Raw genomic sequence first — 23,204 nt, 5'->3', positions numbered from 1 at the left:
GAAGGACCTCCTACCCAGTCACAGGGAGTACGGTCAACAGACAGGCTCCAGCTCTCAGCTCCTTCAGGGTCTGCCCTGAAGAATTTATTACTTATATTTCCTAGGAGCGGAGGACCTGCCATGCCATGCGGGGCCACAAGGGAAGCACTCGGTCAGGATGCAGAAGCAGGCAAGGGGGAAAGCCTAGTCCACAGCTTTATTGGGGTTTCCACAGGAAAGGCAAGACAGGGCATAGAAAACAGCTTAGGATTGGCCAGTCTGAATAATTCCAGCAGACTTTGGCTATAGGGCTGGTCTCTAGTTGATACCTGGCCCTGGGATGATTTGGGGCAGAGCTTGAATATTGGCCTGGTGAGTGAGTCAGATAAAGGGGGTGGTTGGGGTATAGACTCAGGACTGGTTGGTGTTCACATGAAAGGTGTGCCCTGGCAGAGCCCTTGCTCTCTCTGAGAACTGGCTGGCCCTGGGAGGGGCAGTCTCTCCCCTCCAGCAAGATTTTTAAGATATCAAAACATCATAACATACAGAAGATAGCAAACACGATTGCTAGAGCCCTAGTGGCTGCTACTTGCTGCAGAGCCCCCTCTGGGTTGACTGAGCCTTTGTGGCGTCTGGATTGTAGTCTGACTTCTGTCCAGTCCTGTTTTCTTTCTTCACTCGCCACAAGCATTGATCTCTAGCAAGCAGCTTGCACCACAAACACCTTCTCAGTGCCGGCTTCCAAGGATCCCACACCTGCTAACGTCCATTGTACTTGTGATTGTAAGGGTCTGTTTTGACGATAGCTCTCATAGAGTGATAAGTTGACAAAGTAGGAGTGTAAAAGAACGATTTGCATAAAAACTTAAGTTGAAGGCTTTGAGAAGACTCAATAAAGATGAGTGGGGAAAAATTGTTATTGAATTAGTCACTGATGAGAAAACTGTAGAAGATTAGAAAAAAAGTCATTAAAATCTCAAAAGAATCTGAACTCATATTGTACCAGTGTGCCTACATTTTTTATTCACTTTAAAGAAAATCTAACTATGTTCAGGGGATGATTTATGTAGTGAAGATGATTAAAATTCCAATCAACAGATTTAAAGAAACTTTCAGTTGTACACCTTAAGATTGATAATGACATACATTTATAGTTTTACGTTAAAATACAATGCTTAAGGGAGGGTAAAGATCATTTTTAATGATTCTCTTTCTTCCTTTTTTTTTTTTCCAATAACCGACCAACTTTTGGTCCCAACCAAGTTGAAAAAGAAGACAGAAGCACCTCCTGACTTCTGAGAGCACCCCAAGTCTACCTCGATATCCTCTGACAGATTCTTCACAGGGATGAGCTGTCCACTAGGGCTGGTCAGAGAGAGGCCACCAACAGTTCTGCTGACATCGAAGTGACTTCGGGCTGGGAATGGGTTCTTTGGGAAACTCATCATCTGAAACCAGGAACAAAGAGTGTCAGCCAAGGGCCCCGAAGGCCGGAAGGTGACTAGGTCCCTGTGTGAAGGATGAGGTTTCCTAAGATGGGAGGGACAAGTGGCTCTTGCCCTGTGGGTGACTGGGAGGGCCCCCTGCCTTTAGCTGCTGCTGTCTGTCCTGGTATGTGTCTTCCCTTCAGGATTGTGGCTTCAGAAATCTGGGCCTAGAGACCCAATCGGACTTGTTACAGCCAAGCAGTTACTGGGCTATAAACAGTCTGAGCCTTTCTTCCTGCAAAGCCAGCAAGTCTCTAAGAGAAAGAAGTTTGTCTGCTTTCTCTGAGGCTCAAGGAGCAGAGAGTCAGATGTGCCCTAATTTGGGGATGGAGAGAGCCCTGAGTTTACTGTTTCCTAGCTATGGAACAAAGTCTGAAGAGCTTAATTTCCAATGACTAATTAAACCAGGGCTGCTGGAGAAAATCCACAACACAGTAGAAAGAGGATGGACTGGGGAGTCAGAGGCCTGGGTCTGAACCCCATCTCTGCCACTTTGCTTGTGGCCTCAGGCAAGACACTGAACCTCACCTGTAAAATGGGCGTAATAATTCCATAATTGACAGGGTTGTTATCAACGTAAATGAGCAAATATATGTGCAGGTGCTTTGCAAACTCTAAAGGGCTGTTCCCAAGGAGATTCCTTCCGTTGTTACCCTCATGTCCACAGGCACCCTACCGTCCTCCGTGGAGCCAAGGGAGGGGGCAGCGGGCAGGGTGAAGGTCGCAGAGCTGGCAGCAGCAATGTGCACAGGGGAGCCTCGCTAACTCTGGGGCTGTATTCCTTCCACAAGGTGAGAACAGAGGTGCGGGGAGAGAGGGGAGAAAGTCAGAGTCAGAGGAAGATCTGCCCACCTCTTGCTCTACAGGGATCCGGGCTTTAACATCAGAGTGGGTGGCTCTTTTGTGATCCCTGTAGATAGTTCTGCATATTTACATCAGTAGGAGCAGCATAAAAGGCAGCCAATGTCTCCACTCTGGGCTGGCGGCTCCATGAGGACAGGGCTGTGGCCAGCTTTGCCTACTGTGGCACCCCAGTGCCTAGAGCAGCGCCTGGCTCATGATGGTGGTCAATACATATTTTGTTGAATGAATAAATGAGTTTGGCTGTAGACATTTCTCCAGACTTATCTCCCCTACCTACTTGACCTCTGATGTCATGGGCTCCCATAAAGCCATCTTTACTGGCCTTTGACCTCATCCCATCTGAGTAGGCTGGGGATCTGGTTTCAGATCCTAGTGCTGATCTGGATGCTGCTTTGGGAAACTGCCCCTGGGATCCAGGAGAGCACCCCTGGCAGGAGGAACCAAGGGAGGGTGCTCGGTGCAGGGCGTCTCAGCGGTGCCTGCAGCGTCGTCCAGCCTACGACTGTCAGGGGGAGGGATGGAAGGGGGAGGGCATCTCCAGGTACTGAAAGAGGGCTCAGTGAGAGGTAGGCAGGAGCTCCACGGAGAAACTCCCAAGGCAAGTGCATCTGGAATCCCCACAGGTCCACGGAGCAACAGGCTTGCCCGACACATGCTGGGTGAGGTTAAAAGTGGGCTAGTGCCCTTCATTCTGCCCCCTCACCTGCACAGCCCAACATGACCCGTCTCTCAGGACACATGCGTGGCTCTGACACTGACACTCACCACGTCCCTTCCTGTGCTGCACAAACACCCAACACCGGGACCTTCTCTTGGTGAAAAGCCCTTTCCACTCTAGGTCCCATCACTTCCCCCACTGCCAGGCAGGTCTCCTGGGCTCTGCCTGTCACGGTCTTGGGATGTGGGTGTGGCATGAGCCCGGTCAGGGGATTCCACAGTGTAGCCGGTTACCTGTTTGTGTATACGGAGATGGAGGGGGTGGCCAGCGTGGCTGGAAGGCCCCCGGGCAGTCCCCCCCGGCAGGACGGTGGCCTGCATGTGCCCCACAGCTCCCAGCAGCTGGGGCACTATGGCTGTCTGGAAAAGGAAGCAGGGGACACTGCTGTGGACCTGTGTCCGTATACCACCTCTGGTTACTGCCAGCAGGCTAGTGTGCCCTTTGGCAGGGACCGGCAGAGGAGCAAGGCGGAGACCATGATGGAAGGCCCCTTACTGGGCCCAGGCGCTGTAGGGAGCCAAGAGTGAGCACCTAGAAGACTCCAGGCTCTGCCAGCAGGTGCTTTACCACTCCTGTTTGGCAGACGGGGAGACAGAGGCACAGAGAGAGCGATGACTTGTGGCGGCCACACACTGATAAGGGGAAGCGCCGGGATTGTGGCAGGGCTCCCTGTGTGCCTGTCCGTGCTGCTCCACTGGACCCTGACATCTGCCCACAACCCAGGTCTTATTCGTGGGTAAATGGAAAGTCACAGGCAGAGCCATTGCACGGGGTCACCCGGGCTCAGACTCCAGTCCCCATGCAACCCAAACCCTTGGGTGAAGATGTGGCCTCGCTGAAGCCAAGGCAGGTGTGGGGAGCAGGAGGGCTGGACGTTTGTGCAGAGCTCCTATCAGTGCGCAGGCTGCGCATGCGTGTATGCATTATGCTGACGGGTGTGTGACTGTACGTGCGTGAATGTGAGTGTTATGTGTGTATTGAGGGGGACTGGGTGTGAATGTAAGTATTTGTGTGTGAGTGTAAGTGTGTGAATGTGTGTCTGAGTGAATGTGGTTTGAGGGTGTGGGAGTATAAGTATCTGAGCATGAATGAGTGTGTGTATGTGGTTTTGTGTGTGACTGCAACCGTATATGAGAATCTGTGTGTTTGTGTGACTGTGTAGCCCTGTGTGAAGATAGGAGTGTAAATGTGCATCTGTGTGAGTGTGTGCTGGAGTGTGTGCTTCCCGATGTATGTGAGCGTAAATGAGTGCCTAGAAGTGTGCGTGAATGTGTGAGTGTGTGTGATTGAATGTGTGTATGAGTGTTAGTGTTTGTGGGTGTGTGTGAGTGTGTGGATATGTGTTTGAGTGTGTTTGTGTGGCCACTGGCGAGCATGTGTGTGTGAGTTCTTCTTGAATGCAGTGATGGCCCCGCGTGGTAAAGGGCTGTGAAGCAGCAGGTAATGGGTTCTGTGGCTCCGTCATGATGACGTCCTGGGTGCTGCGGCCACGTGAGGCTGTGCCGCGGCTCTTCGTCCTCTGGGGGCTGCCTCTCTTCTAAAGATGTTCTGTATCCTTGGCTCAGATTCAAACTTGCCAGGGTGAACCTACGGTCTCTCCAACGGGCGGCCTCTCCAGGACGAGGCAGAGCCTGTCACCCTACTACAGACGAGGAGATGAGGCTGTAGGAAGCTGTGTCACTGGCCCAAGTCACAAGGCTCATGAGTGACAAGGTCAGGGTTCAAACTCAGGCCGCCTCTTTTGAAGGCTGCGCTTGGCCTGCTGTACCACACTGCCTCCCAGAAGCTCTGGTCTCTGGAGCCTTCCTTTCAGCTCCTAGAAAGGACTTTAACCTCAGTGCCTCAGTTTCCTCATCTGCAAGATGTGGAGAAAGATCCACCTAGAAGTGCTGGTATGAGCTGGGCACGCGGTAAGCGTGACGTCTGTGTCTGGGCTGGGACACCTACCTGGCTGCCATTGGCCCCTGCAGGCTTTTCTGGTCTGTCCCTCAGGGAAGCTTCCAGCACGCTGCCCACAGCCTGGAACCAGGTCTCCGGTGGCCTCCTGGTGCCTCTGGTCCTCAGGATGGGCCTGGGCACTCACTGCCAACAGGGCCTCACTGGCGTGCTGCAGAGCCCTGCTGGCCTCCCGCTGGGCTCACCCCAAGGAGGAGGAAGAACAGCATGCGCTCCTGCCTGGGTTAGCCCAGCCCCTGGGCCATTCCAGGGACCAGCACTGCAGTGGAGGGGAGCAAGGTGGGGGCTCAAGCCAGGGAAAATCTGGGCTGGGCCTGTCACACAAGCTGCCTGTGTCGCTGACTTGAGGCCAGGTGTTCCTTCCCTATCACGCGCTAAGTTCCTTCAGGACACTAGCCTCATGCATCTCTGGATCTTTCCCAGAATGCCCTGCACAATGCCCAGCACATAGTAGGCATTCAGTAAACATTCACTGACTTGAGATAGCCAGCTGGCTGGTTGGCTGGCTGGCTGGCTGGCTGGACGTAGCACTTATTCCGATTTTGTAATTATATATGTATTCGTGAAATGGTTTAGTAACTGATGGGCCCAGTTGTCTAAAAGTGCCATGAAGGCAGAGGCCATGTCTGTGTGATTTGCTGATGAATTTTCAATGAGTTGCATAGTACCTGGCACATACTAGGCATCGGGGGAGCACTTGTTGAATGAATGAAAAAATTAATGCACAGATAAATGAGTTGAAGGGTGGAGGGACGGATGTATATGTACGTGTATAGATGTATGTGCATAGAAGGGATGCATGAGCAAATGGATGTGTAAGTGGGAAGTATGATATTAGGGTGATCGGGGTCCCAGAAATAAAGGTCATCATAGCAGGCTCCAGGACCAGGAGTGTGAGGGGACAACCTCCTGACAGAGTGGGTGGGTCAGAGCCGAGACAGCTCTCCCCTTTACTGCTTATGGCTTCTTTACTGACATCTGGCTGCCACAGCCTTGGGAACGTGGTGATTCAATTTGAGTCCTCCAAGGAGCAGGCCCTAAGGCAAGAATTTGACAACCAGTCATTTATTTGGAGATAATCCCAGGAAACGCTGGAAGCAGAACGGGGAAGTGAGACAGGGAAGGGTAGGAAGCCAGTCCAGGGGGTGTGATCAAGCCACTTAGCTGGGGCTCAGTCCTACTTGGGAGGCCTCCACCAAGAGGAGCGGGGGAGCCGGGGTATCTGTACCCCAGCCCATTAGTCACTGAGAGCTGCGTTGACCCCCTGACATGTCCAACCTGCCATGTGGGCAGGCAGAATGGACTCTGGAGGGGTGGTCAGAGAAGGCCCCCAGGCAAAGAAAGGCAAGAGCTGGCAGCTGGACCTCACAGTGCACTCAAGTGGGGGACATGGTCGGGTCAGCAGCAGCATCTGGACACACCCTTGACCCCCCAATGATTAGTTAGATGCAGGTGCGCACCGGCTGGCGGGGGAGTGAGGTGTGTGAGCACACAGGCCATCACAAGCAGAGGGAGACACAGGGCTGTGAGAGGGGCACCTGCCCTCCCTTGGCATCGCCCATGTGGGACCCTTGGGAACAAGAAGGCAGAAGTCTTGGAGGCCCTGTGACTGAGGGACCTGTGACCTGGGTTGGGGGTTGTTGTCGGCCACCCACTGCAGAGGTGCGCGTCCTCTTGCCTGGCTCAGCGGGTGGGAACTACTCACCCGGGCCGAGGGCGTGGGCTCCTCGCTGCAGCGGGTCAGCTCTTTCAGTGCGTTGGCCAGCTCCTGCACCTTCTGCATGCCCCCCAAGGCGACGCTGACTGCAGGCACTGACCCCGCAGACAGAGAGGTTACGCCCTCTGACCTTGGCATAGACATAGGAAGGTGGGGAGGGGAAATGTAATTCCAGTGGCTTGATGAAGCTGTTTCAGAAAGATTTGGGGTCTGAGAAAGTGACCAGGCTCATATGGGGTTTTCCAAAGCCGGTAGACCTCTTTTTGTCTCCTAAGATGTGTGGTGGGCAGGATCATAGCCTCCCAAGGATAGCTACATCCTAATCCCTGAAATCTATGGATATGTTACTCACATGGCAAAAGGCACTTCGGCAGAATTGCTTTGGCGATTTGATTAAGTTAAGGATCCTGAAATGGGGAGAGTATCCTGTATTAACCAGTTGGGACCAATGTAATCACAGGGGTCTTTACTAGAGGGAGGTAGGAGGGTCAGAGTCAGAGAAGATGTGATGGTGGAGGCAGAGGTGGTGGAGAGGGAGAGGGAGAGGTAGAGGGGTCGGGATTTGAAGATGCTGGTGTTGAAAGTGGAGCAGGGAATGGGAGCAGCTTCTAGAAGCTGGAAAAGCCTATGGGTGGATTCTCCTCTAGAGCCTCCAGACAGTTCACAGCCCCACCACCGCTTTGGTTTTAGCCCAGTGAGACTCATTTCAAACTTCTGACCTCCAGCAATGTAAGATAATAAATTTGTGTTGTTTTAAGTCATAAAGTTAATGGCTATTTGTTATAGCAGCAGGAGGAAACTAATACAGGATGTCTCAAGCTTTATCCAAATCTTGAAATCAAATCTGTAATATCTGGGGAATTCCCTGGCAGTCCAGTGGTTAGGACTCCGCACTCTCACTGCCAAGGGCCTGAGTTCAATCCCTGGTCAGGGAACTAAGATCCCATGTGCCACATGGCACGGCCCAAAAAAAAAAAAAATCTGTAAAATCTGGCATTATTTAAAAACAAATGGTGTCTCAGGGTCTCACTGTGACTAAAATGGCATGAAATTCAGAAATTGGATTACTTTGTTGGCCCAGTATGGATAGGAGGTCTTGTTGCAGACTTGGGTCCCTGTGTGCCTTTGGGGCAATGGGGACAAGGATCCCTCCAGCCATCTCCCAACTTCAGCCTTAAGCCAGACCTCCTGGGGCTTCTGGGGAACATGCTTTGTAAGCCGCAAAGCCCTAATGAGAGGGGCTGGCTTTGGCTGAGGCAGAGAAAAACCTAAGAATATAATTTTAACACCACCCCATCGAACCTTCTGCGTTTATAGAAGTGTTCTATCCCTGTTTTGTCCAGTAACATGGCCACTTGCCATTGTGACTATGTATTAAGCCCTTGAAATGTGGCTAGTGCAACCAGAGAACTGAATTTTTAACTTTATTTCATTAAAATTCATTTTAATTTAAATGTACGTGGCCAGACATGGCTCATGGCAACAATCTGGAAGAGCACAGATAGAGGTGAGTAATCCCGCTTACCCTGCCGTCCTGCTTGCTACTCACAACTCACTCTTCTAACCATCTAACAGTCGTTCACAGCAGCTACAGAGTTTGAGCATGTCTGCCAACAACTCAGGGTGCAGCCAGGCTTTCATTCAGGGCGTGGCTTGGATGGAGGAAAGAATAGCCCTGTCTATGAGGGGACTCCTGTCAGAACGTTCTGGAAGGAAAGTCAGGTAATGGATAATCTCATGTTTGCCTCTGCAGCTCTTCCCCACCCTTGGTCGCCATTCTGGAGGCTGCTTTCATGGAGATGTCACTGGCTGCTGAGCCTCTGGCCCATGGATTCACTCAGCGGGAGACGAGAGGTCAGGAGGAGAGAGAGCTGGAAGCTTCGCTCCCGGCGCCCTCCCTGTGGGGGTTGCCTGCCTCATCCTTCAAAGCCACCGCTCCTACCAGGGAGCCCCCTCCACGCGTAGCTGCCCCTTGCAGATGCTGGTTAGTTCAGGGTGAGCCCCTGGGGTCCTGTGTTCTCTCTCGTTTGTTTCTGAAACCTTGCCCCCAGTTTTCTCAACAGAGCCCTTCTTAAAATCTTCTCCATTGCCCAGTTAGAGCTTGACATCTGTCTCCCGACAGGACTCTGGTGTTTCATGAGGAGACCTTGCGTCAGGCTGTGCAGTCTGTGTGCTTAGGACCCCAGGGCGTCCAAAGGGAAGTTTGCTGTAAGTTATGCTCGGGGTGAATGAGAGCCAGGTGGGGTGTGCGGGGGGTGGGAGTGGGGGAGCTAGGTGAAGGAAGGGGCTGCGGTGAGAGGGCTGGAGGGGGGCAGGGGAAGAGTGAACCTGGGTTTGCTCCTGTCTTCACCACCTCCTGGAACTGTGGACCCGGGAAAGCTGCTCACATTCTTGGCACCGTGCTGAGGACTTTCAGGCAAACCCTTCAGGAGCCAGAGGAGCCTGTCTTCTGTCCTCCGTGCCCAGCAGGTGTGAGGCTGTGTGTGGTGCACGCAGGTTGCATGCCTGGGAGCACACACTGGGAGTGGAAGTAATCATACCTTTTGCCAGAGTTGTTTCTAATGCTAGGTTGTAGCACATGGAATGGCCATTTTTGTGGATTAAAACTGGTTGAGGGCTTCCCTGGTGGCGCAGTGGCTGAGAGTCCGCCTGCCGATGCAGGGGACACGGGTTCGTGCCCCGGTCCGGGAGGATCCCACATGCCGCGGAGCCGCTGGGTCCGTGAGCCATGGCCGCTGAGCCTGCGTGTCCAGAGCCTGTGCTCCACAACGGGAGAGACCACAACAGTGAGAGGCCCGCGTATCGAAAAAAAAAAAAAAAAAAACTGGTTGAATGTTGGCAATTTCATATGATTTGACCCACAGCTACAGTGAATATAATTCTTAACATTCACCACAACCTTAAGAGGAAAATACTATTATTGTCCTTGTTTTCCAGGTGGGGAAACTGAGGCTTAGAGAGATTCAGGCCTGTGACAATAGAGATGGTAATTGACAGAGCTGGGACAACATCAAACCATTAACCGTATGACCAAGATGGGGTCACTTTTCTCCTCTGGGCCTCGGTTTCATCCTCTTTAGTAGGAAGAGACTGGAGTGGTACCCTCCAAATTCCCTCCCGCCCTAGAAGCCTGTGGCTCCATGAGGCTGAGCAGAGAAAGCAGGCTTCCTTCATCCTATGTCACTCACTGAAAGGACCAGAAGAGGGAGGTGACATCAACAACTCGGGAGGCACCAAAGACTTCTCCACAAATCCGTGGACCCCACTGCCCACCCCGAATGGCTGCATACAGACCCCAGGGCCCCAGCAAAGGGACAAAGGAGTCCATCGGGAGCACCTTCTGTCTGGCGTCCACTCAGCGGCTGCCCGGAGCCAGGCCCTGCCTCCTCTTCCTCCATGCTCCAGCCACACCAGCCTCCTTCACTTCCGGATTATTATATGCTCCCTCCCTTTACTGTCTGTTCTGTCTCCCGCCCTCCCTTTTCCTGGCCAAGTTAATTCCTCTTCTGTCTTCACATCTCTGCTGAGGGCAGCCTTCCCTGACCCGAGTCGGGGAAGTTGTCATAGAGGCGCACTCTCTCCTTCCATTCATTTGTGTGAACCACTGCTGATCACCAAGTAACCCCAGTGAGAACTGAGACTGGGTCTGGTCTTACCCACCACTGTACGCCCTGCCCCGTAGTCAGTGTAGCCAGAGCTGGCACTCAGTACGTGTTGGCCAAATGGCAGCCCTGCAGGAGTTTGCTCTGGTGCTCCCGCCTGACTCGCGGCCTGAGTTCCAGGGGGGCAGACACACAGAGGCACTGCTTCTCCAGGTTCTCCAGCTCCCGGCCTCTCCAGACTGCCAGCGCAGGGTAACAGCAGAGTCAGGCGTCGGCAGGCAGGACGGTGGCGCTACCAGCTCCCTCTGGTCTGTGCGGAGCAGCCGCCTCTCAACACAGTCGCTCCACTGAGCCCAGCAGTGCCCTGAGAGAGAGAGGTGGGCCAACACTGTGATCCACCCAGGCACCTTGAACTTGACACATGTGGCTACCTTCTGGTTTGAGGTTTTTAGAAGAAATGGGTCATGGATAAGAAAATTGGTTCCAAATAGAGATTTTTTTTTTTTTTTTTTTTTTTTTTTGCGGTATGCGGGCCTCTCACTGTTGTGGCCTCCCCCGTTGCGGAGCACAGGCTCCGGATGCGCAGGCCCAGCGGCCATGGCTCACGGGCCCAGCCGCTCCGCGGCATATGGGATCCTCCCAGACCGGGGCACGAACCCGTATCCCCTGCATCGGCAGGCGGACTCTCAACCACTGCGCCACCAGGGAGGCCCCCCAAATAGAGATTTTTTGTGTTTTTTTTTTGAGTTTTACTTTCAGGTTGAAGGAATGGTGCCACGGAAGAATGTTTCTGGGAAAATGACCCCCGCTTCACCCAGACTCTGAGCAAACCTGCAGGATATGTTGTCTTGTTTTGCATCAGTGACTCGCAGTGGTGAGCAGGCCAGCACAGAGCAGGAGAGGCACCCAGAGGATATACAGCCCCGCCTGGGAGAAGGCACCTTCTTGTCCCTGGTGTAAGTGATTGTCCACAGCTGTTTGTCTCTGTGTGGTACACTGGGGACCTGGGAGGCTGTATCTCTATCTGGGAGGCTGCATGTCATCTCATGCTTTGTACCAACTCAGTAAGTCTCTGTGTCCTTTGCCCTTCAACTCTGTTGATTAATGTGTATCCACTACCCCAACTACCCTGATGTGTAGTTATTCACAGGATATGCCTGGGGTCAGGTCATCAGCTCAATCACCTAAAGCCTATATTTGTATCCTCTATTAATTCAGATAACAAGAACTGACATGCTGAAGGATGTCCTGAGCACTTACCAATTAATATCAAAAGACTTCAAATGTTACATGACTTTTGACCCAGTTATTCCATTTCTGGGAACTTGTTTATGAAAGTAACCACAGCCGCAAATAAAGATTGAACTGTAAGGATGTTCATTACAGCGTTGTTTATAAGGGCAAATAATTTGAAACAACCTCAATGTCCAAAAAGAGGGCGCTGGTAAATAAAGATCATGCAGCAACTTGACAGTCTATTATGCAGTTATTATGAAAATCAAGTTAGAGGAGAAGACACCAAGACATGAAAATATGTGGGATATATTGTTCAATGCAAAAAGTAACAAAAGCAATATGTACAGTATGAATGGCATTCATTTTATTTCTAAAAGAGTGTGTGCATAGCTAGGATATATCCCTATAAAAAGGAGAACAACCATTTCTTAAAACTGAGCGCTAGCGCTACCATCTTGGTTCGTCAGAAAAGGCCTCATCAATTCCTCCTTCTAAACTGTCTTCTCAGTGGCATACCAAGAGCGTGGAGGTTAAAAGAGGGGTTCAGTCCAAGAGGGGAGGAGTATTTTACTGCTAACGTCGTTTGTGGTGATAATAAAAAAGCAGGCTGAGTTTTAGGGTTTAACTATTGTTCCTAAATTCTCTACAGATAGTGCCTCCCCTGGTTGCCTGCCTTCAGGGCCACCCCCATCGTGGTTTGCCACTGCTTCCCCCAACCTCCCATCTCCATGGAATTCATAATCTCTGGCACATACAAGGCACACAAAATGTCAAGCATGAGTAATCCTGGTGTGAAGGTTAAGAAAAAGAGCAGCAAAAGCTGACCGCTGTCCATCACTCCGTGGTGAGATAGGACGGTTCAGAGTTCTAAGGTCGCCTACCACATGCCCACTGGAAGCAAAAGTCCTTGTTACTGTCTGGCCAGCCCAGAGTCACTGTCGTGAAAGGATCCAAATACTGACCGGGTTCCACGCACAGCTCCACATCCCCTCTATCTCTCTGCAGAAAAAACAGCTGGCTGGTGAGACGCCCTCCACAGTTGGCACCCCACCTTGCGCCCCAGAGCAGTCTGTGCCAGGGGTGGCCACAGTGTGAGGCATGGAGTGGAGACAGACCTGTCTGATCCCCCTAGCCTGCAGGGGATGGATCACTGGGTAAGTGACTAGGCCTAGTGCCGGCTGGGTGCCAAGGGTTCATCACGTGTTCAGCTGCATTAACGGAGCCTGCTCTGGGCCAGGCCCTGTGCTTGAGGCCTGGAGATACGGGAATAGAGACCCAGCCCCCGCCCTTATATCTAGTCTGACAGACAAGGAAACCAACAATTAAAACGCAGAGTGCTAACTGCTGCAGTAGAGAGAGCTCAGGGGATCGTGATAATAGAGGGAAGAAGTAGGTTAAGAACGTCTGTTCCCCCTAAGGGTTTGACAGTGTCTGACTCCTGGGGCTGCTGTGGATCAGATGAGAAAAACGAGTGACGCGCTTCCTCTTGTGTCTGGAGCAGAGGACCGCGCCGAGCTATTACCTCTGCACAGCAGACAGCTGGTGCCAGGGCAAGCTTCCCAGAGGACCGGACCCCAGGGCTATGAAGCCGGGGAAGGAGGAAGAGTGAGGGCGAGCTGGGGCAACGATGGAGAGCACGTGGGTTCACGGAAAGGGGTTGGCAGGCATGGGGTGCGTTCCAGGGTCAGTTCTGGTTAGAGGCCCAGAGGGCTTGTCCTGGGAATAACAGGAGGCTGTGGCAGAACTCAGTCCCCAGGGGTCTCTGTGGTTTGAGAATAAAACTCAACCCCCTTGCCTTGGCACCTGAGACCCCATGTGATTTGGCCTCTGTCCGTCTCTATAATCTCCTACAGCCTCCCCCCCTCCAACAACAGGCCTCAGGGCCTTCTCATCCACATACCTAGACAGCTCTTGTTCTGCTTTCCAGGACGGCTGACTGTCCTATCTTCAGGTCCCCACTTAAATGTTACCTCTCAAGAGCCCGTGCCTGATCACATTTGCTAGTCCACCCTCTGTTAGTTGCTGTCACTGCACTGTATTGGTTCTAGTTAGACGCATCACAGTTCTTAATTATATGCTAATTTGTTAGTTAGTCTCACCCACTAAGCTTCATGAAGGCAGGGACCACATCTGTTTATTTGCCGTTGTTTCCCCAGCCCCTAATACCAATCCTTGAACATGGTAGAGGCACAATAAATCTTGTTATTGAGTAAATGCATGCATGAGCAATGTCAACAGCAAGGACTCAAAGACTTAGTCTTGCTATAAATACTAGAAGACCTGGGCCTTTTTTCTAATATAAGCATTAAAAGCCATGAATTTCCATCCGAGCCTTAGCTGTATCCCATAAATTTGGATAGGTTGTATTGTCATTATCGCTTAAAATCTTTTAAAATATCCTTGTGATTCTTTCCTTTGACCCATTGACCTTTTTTTTTAAGAAGTGTGCTGTTTAACTTCCAAGATGTCTGAGCGATATCTACATATCCTAGATAACTTATTATGGATTTATAACACGATGCTGTTGTGGTTAGAGGACATGCTTCATTTGACTTCAGTCCTTCTGGGTTCCGTTTTAAACAGAAGAAGCCTCAGTGATTGCTAGTGCTCTGGCTGTTAGCACCAAAAAACCCAAATTCAAAACTAAAACAGAGTGCTTAGACATCTTTTTCTTGTGAGGTTAAGTGTTTTAAAAAGAAAATACTCACATTCTTTTCCTGAGCCTTTGTTCCAGGTGGTTCTTGGAGATTGAAAGGAGCTACGAACACAGTGGGGATGGGTGTCAGCCGTTGGTGGTGTTTATTAAGCTCACCAAAGGGCAGTCAGAGGGTACGCTGAGGATGCCCTGGGAGTATCTGCCTGTCCTTGGAAATGGTTTAGGGACACGCAGAGAATATTCAGGTTGTAGGAAATGGGTCAAAAGCAAAACCATCATGTTCACCGCTGGGCTATAGACACCTCTTTGGCAGGTAAGAAAGAGGCAGGCAGCTGCCAATGGCAGGTAGAACAAGATTAAGGTCAGACTTGCAGCCGTTCACCATTAATGTTTACCTGCCAGTTGAAGGGTGAGCGTGGGGAGCCCTCATCTCATATGCTATTTTCTGTGGTGCAAATGTTCCCATAAAGGCAGATTTCAGGATACCAAATTGACCTCACTGAATGCATAGTGGGAGAGATGGGCACAACCAGCTCTGGCAGGCTGGTAGGAGCTGGACTCCGCACACCATGGTGTGTTTCTGGATCCATTCATTGGCCTCTTAATGGCTGTGCGAACCTCAACAGGTTAGTTACTCTTTCTGAGTCTTAGGTGCCTCATCCATAAAGAAGGCTGAAGGCAGCCCTTATTTCTCAAAGCTCCAGGAGGACTGAATGCTGTGCTATATATATTAGTGCTTTGTCATCTATTCATCTGTAAAGAATATTAGTGTGTCAAGTTAAAAAGAACGGAAAAGGTACTCTCAGCTGATATGCTCTGAAGATATTGAAATGTGAGTTTGATTAATGTCTAATTAAAGTGTAGTGGTGAAGCTAAGCACTTAGGGTTGGTCGTTCCATGTGGTTCACTAGGCCCTGGTGACTTGGATGTTTTAAGATCAGGGTATTACTGATCTTTAAAGAATTCCCTCTGAGTGAATTCTTACTCTCACAATGATAAGTTTGAAGGTCTGTAAAATTATACAAAACAAAGCTAAAATGCCAGACACAGAGATCTCTCTTAACCATAAGAAGGAAGATGGTCCAATAACCCTGAATGAAGAAATCCAGAGAAATTGTTGCTACCCTGATCTTGCCATGAATTAGCTGAGTGACTTTTGCAAAGTCAATTAACCTCCCTGGACCTCAAATTCCATACGTGGAAACTTCTAGGAGGACTGTGGACAGTAAGTGGAACAGACATCTCATATTTTCTTCCCCCGTCCAGGCATCCACACCCCCTTCTTTTGATAATGGCACTTACAGATGATATTTTCCCTGGGGAACCATCCCTCCCCACCCTCAGTGCTTTGGGTGAATCTGATCCTACATCATGTTCTGGGGTGGACGTGTGATCCTGGTCTGCCCTGAGTACCACTTCCCTCTGATCTCAGCAACAGGTCTAGGAGGGACCATGAACCAAGCTTAGACAAGTGAGAGGCAGCCTCAGGACTTGTTCTGAAAATATCAACACAGAGATGCTCTTTCTCCTCTGGAGTTAAGGACTGAAGCCTGCGGCCATCTTGCTACTACTTGGGAAGAGGGAGTTGGACTGAAGTCAACATAGAACCAAGAGATGGAGAGAGGCAGATTTCCGAAGACATTGAGTGGCTGGATCCTACTGTGCCTAAACCCTGGACTTTTATTTTCTGAGTTGATAAAATTTCCTTTGGCTTGAGCCATTTTGAACTGCTTTTTTTTCTCTTGCTACTCAAAAGTCCGGGCAAACACAGTCAAGGTGAATTTTAAGACAGTGACATCTACTATTGGCTGCCTACCAACAGCCAATACCCTGCTCTTCCTCTTGGCTGTCAGAATCCATCTTCTCCCACAGAGCCTAACAATACTGGATTCCCAGCATCCCTTACAGCTGGGCACCTGACCCTACTTTGGCCAATGGTATCTAAAGGGAAGATTGCTGGGGACTAGTGGGAAAGATTTTTTTCCCTAATAAAAAGAGATGCACAGGGGGACATGGGTTTCTGCTGCTGCTGGATAATGCTGGGTTGACATGTGATGTCTGGAACTGCAGCAGCCATCTTGATTGCATGAGACACAAGCCTAAGGACCAAGCGAAAGCTCTGAGGATGGCAGAGCGGAATGACAGAGTGAGCCTGGGTCCTCGCTGGTGACACTGAGCCACTGAAGCAACCCTGGAACTAACTTCTTAGTTATGTAAGATAATAAGACTTGAACTTAAAGCCACTTATGTTGGGCTTTCTATTATTTGAAGCCTAAAGCAGTGTAACTAATACAAATTCGAATGTTTTAGAATTCTGTATCAATGGTTGGATGTTCTATTGCTTACATTATTGCCTATTTAGAGTAACCAGGGAATTCTTAATATCTGTAGAACAAAATAAGTATTCAAAGCTCTGTTTTGAGGGGCCCCTCACTAGATTCCCGAGGAAGTGCAAGGCCCTAAACTCCTGGTCATAAGTTTTATACCCCATTGCAGAAAATTCTTACCTGTGACAGTGATGCTTCCAATTTTCAAACTCAAGTTTGAGAAGGCATTCCTCACCAGCACAGTGACCAGAAAGGTACCTGCAATGCCAAGGGTGGAGAATTATGGGCATTGTAATAAATCGTTTAACTTGCTCTGACACAGTTCTCCCAGCCTGTGCTTCTCCAGTCCTCTGATGGCAGTATCTGACTCTTTCATCATCGAAGAATTTAATGTATCCCTGATGTATGCCAGGCATGATGCAAGGCTCTGGGGACACAGAGATGAATGAAACATGGTCCTTGTCCTCAAGGCCTTATGGTCTAGTAGGCATGTGGGACACTCCAGGGTAGGAATTGGCATGGGAGGCAGTGTGGGCATGGGGTTGGGGGTCTGCTTCTACCTTGGGGGGGAAAGAAATGGTTAATGAGGTGGGGCAGGGGCTAGAGCTGAAGTTCAAAGGATGAGCAGGTGCTCATTTGCCAGATGAGAGAGGAGATTCCAGCAGAAGGAGGCCCATGACACGGTTTTAAAAGGGTCGAGAGAGTGGGGAGGGGAGAGGAGGATTTGTCAGAAGACTTGGAGAGAGCCGCTGCTACATGAGTGTCCCCACCCCCCCGCCTCCCTCACGGGGAAGAGGTGGTGGGTGCTACCTTCTTCTCTTCTCAAGCCTGGAGAGAAGGTCTTCAGAGAGGGCCCTTGGTGAGCTAGGTATGTGTTCTGAGTCTGGGAACCCCCAGGGACAGGTTCCTTACTCATGCCCTTGGAATGATCTATGACAGGTGGAGGGAGAGGGAAGGGGAGAGAGGAAAGGCAGCATTTCTGCATTTGGGAAATGACTGCAGTCAGCTGGAAGCAGCCGAGGACTGGGTGAGAATTTTCTAAGGACCAGATGTTAGCCTTGGGGTGGGGGCAGTGGAGAGGGTAGAGAGAACAAGGAGAACAGAGAAATGGACCCTGTTGGTGACAGGAGAAGCACCAGCTGAGCCGACGTGGCCTCTAAGGAGAGGCACCACCCCCACCCCAAGAGCTGTGGTCCCAGGGGCCCAGCAGGGAGCCTCAAGAGCCCATAGAAGCTCCTACGAGAGGCTGCTGGGCGGTGAGAGCAAGGCCAGAGCCACCAAGTGAGGACCTTCCTGTCCTACCTGGTTCCCTTTCCTTCCCCCCTCACTCCCTTCATCCCTGGAGGCATCCAGTCTGTTTTTCTCATGGGGAGGAGAAGACTGCTTACCATCTAAGAGTGAACCCCGAAGTCACAGGGTGTATGGAGATTTTATCTCTTATCTCCTACCAAGTAGCTTTTATAGGAGACAAAAATTAATTTGCATTTGAATTACAGCCTCTTTATTATATTTTCCATTGTCATTCCATTTCATTTCCAGATTCTTCCTGTTCCAAACTGTACCTTTGGTACCTGGCAGAATTGCAGTGTTTCTCTTCTTGACTCTGTCGTTCCTTCTGCCATCTCTTTTGCCACATCCCTTGCTGAGGGCATGGTAGCCCATACCTGCACATCATTACCCCCTTTCTCACACACCTCTGAGGTCCAGGGTAGTGGGCCTGGGTGGGCTGGAGACTCTGCCACCTTCATCACTTTCCTGCCTGCTGACCTCACCACACTGCCCTCAGAGACACTCTGTTCTTTCCAGATTAAATGCACATCAGCTGTGGCCTCCTGCCCTGGCTGGTGCCAGCCAGTCTGCTGCCCTATCTCTATTCCAGCCAGCCTCCTGACACCTCCTCTCTTGTTCCTCTCTCTCCCACCCTTTAGTTTTTACCTATCTCTCCCCCTCAGGGCATGGACTGCAGTTTCCCGAAACACATTCTCCTCTAGAAATGATGGAAGAAATCCAAGTACTCCCGCTCTCTTCCAGTGATTCTCAGTGGGGGTGATTTTGCTCCCCAGGGCACAGTAGGCAACGTCTGGAGGCATCTGTAGTTGTCATGACTTGGGGGCTGGGTCTACTGGCACCTAGTGGGTCGAGGCCAGGGATGCTGCTAAACATCCTGCAGTGGACAGGACGGTCCCCGCAACAAAGAATTATCTGGTCCCAAATGTCAGAAGTACCAAAGTTGAGAATCCCTATGACTATAAGTTCTATAACTGCAGGTAATATCTGTCTCTTCCTTATTTTGTGACCCAGGCTGGATGCTGTGAACCATCTTTTTGTCTAGGACACACTGAAAACCGGCTGGCAGAACCCTGGACACCAAGTCAGGAAGGGAAGAGGAGGGAGGTTTGGAAGGGGAGCCACAAACTCCAAGTACCTTCAAGAGGAACTGCCACGTGGTAAGTCCCACATGGCCCCCCTAGGCTCTCTTTCTCATGGGAGAAGGTTGCATTGAGTCCTGCCACCTCAAAGGTCAGCCTCTCCGGGGTACCGTGAGCCGCCGAGACATTGACCAGTAGGTCCTGTCCAAGCTCCAAGCTGCCAGAAGCCCAGGAGGCCTGCAGTCCTGACAGGGGCTCCCCGAAGTGGATGGTGATGTTTCTGGGGGGGCAGAGGTGGCGGTGTTGCTGGTGGCTCGGGTCTCCAAGTGGTGCATCCCTGGGCCCATCCGTTGCTGGACTGCTCCATCCAGGGTCAGACTGTAGGGGAGCGGGCCCCTCTGCGTGGTGAACTCAGCCAGGGTTGTGTTACCTGACAGCACAGTGTAAGTCACCCCTGTTCCTAGGTGGAGTAAGACACGTTTAAGAATGTCAGTCATGCAGTAGATTATACTGAGGTAGTTCAGACTCCAGTTGTAAAGTCAGATTCCACATATAGACATAGATATGGATATAAAGACATATGTAAGGATATACCCTCCCACCCAAATATTAAAACGGAATATCTCTGAGTACTGGGTTCATGAGTGATTTTTCTTTCAGGGCCCTCTCTGCTCACCTGCATATTCTAAGTATTTTATTTATTTATTTAATTTTAATTTTATTTATTTGGCTGCGCCGGGTCTTAATTGCAGCACACAGGATCTTCATTGCCACGTGCGGGTTCTTAGTTGCAGCATGCAGGATCTAGTTCCCTGATGAGGGATCAAACCCAGGCCCCCTGCATTGGGAGCGTGGAGTCTTAACCACTGGACACCAGGGAAGTCCCTCTAATTATTTATACTATGCATGTGTTACCGTAAACTTAAAAGTTTGTAGTAAAAACATCAGAACATTCTGTTGATAGAGATATCCTTGTGGCGAGGAAGGCTCTAAAGGTAGTATTTCTTAAGGGTGTGGCTGGTTTTCGTGCATGAGAATTAGCCTCCAGTGTTGTCTTAAGCCGAAACAGCGAGGCCCTTTCCATCTCCACGACTAACTGCCTGAAACCCTGCCCAACGAGAGAACTCGGCCTGTTCACATTAAGATAGGGCTCCCTTACAGACCGGGGCTGGTTATCCTGACCGGATGCTGAATATTGTGGTGGACTCTTAGAAACTATGATTTAAACCACTACCTCAAGATTCTTCCCGATAGAGACCAAGCTAGTCTATTTCTTGTTTGAGTGATGAAACTGTTGCTGCTGATGGGGTTGAAGTAAGCCCTCTGAGAACAGGAGCCCTGACTCTCACGCGTATTGCTGCCTCCCCCATACCCGACAAAGAGTAGTCATTCACTTATATTTGTAGAATGACAAAAGATTATCTTAAGTTTTTCCAGGTGCACCTAGCAAGCCATCTTCAGCCAACAAGCACACCAGAACAGAAAGGAGCCCCAAGCACTGTGTTTAAAGTCCCGTTATAGATCCATGAAGTCACTGCTCTGAGTGAGGCTCCGGGTGGTATGAGGTTGGACGGAGACATGTCCTCACCTCCACAGCTCTGTGCCAACTCAGTTTATATCAACAGGCCTCTGTCCAGATCTCAGACTGGACCTGTGCCTTGAGGAAGGATACTGCCTTCGGTGAGGATGGGAGAGTCTCTATTGACAGAAGGGGTGATATTCAAAATATTTAACAACTGAAACTGCATGGGCACCAGCTAAGTAGAATGATGTTCTGATAAATCAGAATGGACACTGTGACCAATCCGAATGGATGCTGTGACCAATTAGAATGGACGTTGTGACCAATGAGAAATATTGCTATGACCGATCAGAATAGATGCCATGACAAATCAGAATGGATACCTTGACTGATCAAAATGGACATGATGGCCAATCAGAATGGCCTCTGTGACCAATCAGAAGAGAAACTGTGAGCAATCAGCACGGACACCAGCCGTAACAGCTGCTGCAGTTGATTATCAGCCCTAACTGGGGGCAGTGTGATTGTGTCAAGCTGGTCAATGCTGGCTGTGCGGAGATTCACATTCCCCCAACAGGGAATGGCTTGGAAGTCCAAGTCTTGTGATGGGGCTAGGGGCGTGCAAATGGTCTTCAGAAGGCTGGTTGCTCTCACTAGCTTACTAGCCTTGTGACTTTGGCCAAATTTCTCAACCTTCCTTCCATTTCTTCCTCCATAAAATGTATTGGGTGGGCTACTATATAAGCACTTAGACCAGTTCCTGGTATACACTAGGTGCTAAATAAATGAATGGCTAAGAAACTAACTCCATAAGTGATTGCTGTTAGTATTTATTGAAGCCTGGGAGCTGGATGGATAGATTGGGGACAAATCAAGGTTGCCTTGACCTTGACCATTTCTGTAGACTCACCTCCATCAAGCTCCACCGGAATCCACAGAGGGTTCCTGAAGACTGCCCAGCAGAGAGGGCTGGTTCCTGACGTGGACAGGCCAGAACACCCAGTCACACAGAGCCTCTCCATCTTGTCTCACATCGTCACTTGCTTCTGAGCTATCGCGTTCCACTCGCTGGTTATATACTCGACAAACACAGTGAATTCCCCAGGGGCTGTGAACTGGTGGAAAACGCTGCTGGACAAACTGCCAACAACGGTCAGAAACGTTACCACTGTTGGGCTCACACACACGCACATTCACATGTGTGCATGTGTGCACTCCCACCATACATCTCCCCCGCTCTGCAAAGATAAAAAACAATGAAGAAAAAGATGGTACAGACCAAGCCACGCTCTCTGTGTTTGTGAAGGTTACACTGAGACTCCTGGAGCAGGTGAGAAATGGAAGAAATAGCTCTGACTAACTAGGGAGTCGAATACTTGGCTGCAAGTCCGTTGTCTGCCATTTTCTCCCTCTGTGGCTCATATACACCCCCTCTCTGGGCCTTCTTGCTTCATCTGTAAAATACTATGCCCCAGCCTAGCTTTCTGAGCCTTGTTTTCCCCATTTGTAAAATGGGATGAGTCCAAACATATCAAAATTGTGAGTATGTTTTGCTTCTCATTTTCCCTAGGGGACTAATTTAAAATCTCTCAAATGGCCCCAAAAGATTCATGTGACCTCCCCTCCTGTCCTCCTCCTCAGCTCCTGCCACACTCCCCTTCTGTAACTATACTGGTAGCTCAGACCTCTTTCCAGTTCATAGAACATGTCACTTCCTCCCCACCCCAAGGCCCATAAGTGCTCTTTACAGGGAAGCCTCTTGCCCATCACTTTGCTCATACTCTTGCTCTTCCTTCAGTTCTCGGCTTAAACATCACCTCCTCAGGGGCGTCTTCTTAGATTCCTTTTATAACTGCCATAGCTTTGCTGCTTCTGCTAGGTGACACTCACCGCTTTTGTGTTCGCTTATTCACTGTCATGCTTCCCTGTGGGGCTGTCAGCACAGACAGTGTCTGTCTAGTTCTCCCTTTATACCTGGCATCTAGCACAGAGCCTAGCACATAGTGAGGGCTTGGGAAATAGTTTACAAATGGATACAGTTGTGAAAAAGCTTGGAGAACAGTAACCTGATTCTTGGTGCCGGCCAAGATGGAGTTAGCCCACTATAGCCTATTTCTTCCATTAATTACAACTAAAAGCCTGGGCAGAACACAAAAAGAAACTACCCAAGGACTCTGAAAAGTAAAAAGAGTAGGCAGATTTCGAGTGAAAGTCAAAACTTTAAGAATCATCCATAAAGACGGGAGTTGCCTGTTTTGTTTCTGCTTTTTTGTGTGTCTGTGGGGGGTTTGTTTGTTTGTTTGTTTGTTTAATCTCCTTTATCTCTTGACTTTGTCCCGAGGGTAGTCTGGGTCATGGTACTGCACAGTGAGTAAAGAAAACAAAAACCCCAAGAGAAACACCCTCTGTTTAGCCAGAGAACCAGAAAAAGGGCCCCGGTGAGTCTGAGGCTACAGAGGAAATACCCATTTTTGTTTTGTGTTGTTGTTTTTTTTTTTTCTCTCCTGTACCTACCCCAGGCTGTCCTCTCTCTTGGAGCCTCACTGACTGTGTGGGGTGATGAAGACTCCAAAATCCCTAAGAGAAAACCAATCTTTCTATCCAGAGGATCCATGGAAAGGGGCCTGTGGGAGCTGGAGATTGTGGGGGAAGTCCTGAAAAGGAGAGATGCAGGGAAGATGATTCCCTAATTCTGTGTATGGCCCAGCATGAATCATGAGTTCACCCAGAAAATGCGCATGTGCAGAACAGACCCAAAGAAATACAGCAAA

At 50.1% G+C, this 23,204-nt stretch overlaps 1 protein-coding gene across 1 annotated transcript in view; it reads right to left on the bottom strand.

The window, feature by feature from the left end:
• LOC309794451 (polycystin-1-like protein 2) overlaps positions 1 to 23,204 on the bottom strand; it is a gene marked incomplete at both ends in the record, with an annotated part of 81,809 nt that overhangs the window by 31,015 nt on the left and 27,590 nt on the right. The window contains 15 exon segments of the mRNA XM_082605977.1: positions 1,296 to 1,488; positions 3,282 to 3,349; positions 3,351 to 3,407; positions 4,996 to 5,073; positions 5,075 to 5,179; positions 6,710 to 6,851; positions 10,433 to 10,568; positions 10,571 to 10,687; positions 12,441 to 12,558; positions 14,268 to 14,317; positions 16,723 to 16,800; positions 18,968 to 19,198; positions 19,201 to 19,371; positions 21,344 to 21,461; positions 21,465 to 21,564. Of these exon segments, the coding sequence (XP_082462103.1) occupies positions 1,296 to 1,488; positions 3,282 to 3,349; positions 3,351 to 3,407; positions 4,996 to 5,073; positions 5,075 to 5,179; positions 6,710 to 6,851; positions 10,433 to 10,568; positions 10,571 to 10,687; positions 12,441 to 12,558; positions 14,268 to 14,317; positions 16,723 to 16,800; positions 18,968 to 19,198; positions 19,201 to 19,371; positions 21,344 to 21,461; positions 21,465 to 21,564 (1,762 nt within the window).

The sequence above is a fragment of the Mesoplodon mirus genome (genome assembly GCF_964341445.2).
Source record: "Mesoplodon mirus genome assembly, chromosome: 19".
Lineage (NCBI taxonomy): Eukaryota > Metazoa > Chordata > Mammalia > Artiodactyla > Ziphiidae > Mesoplodon > Mesoplodon mirus.
The sequence above is the reverse complement of the archived record's forward strand: the minus strand, read 5'-3'. Positions and strand labels throughout refer to the sequence as shown.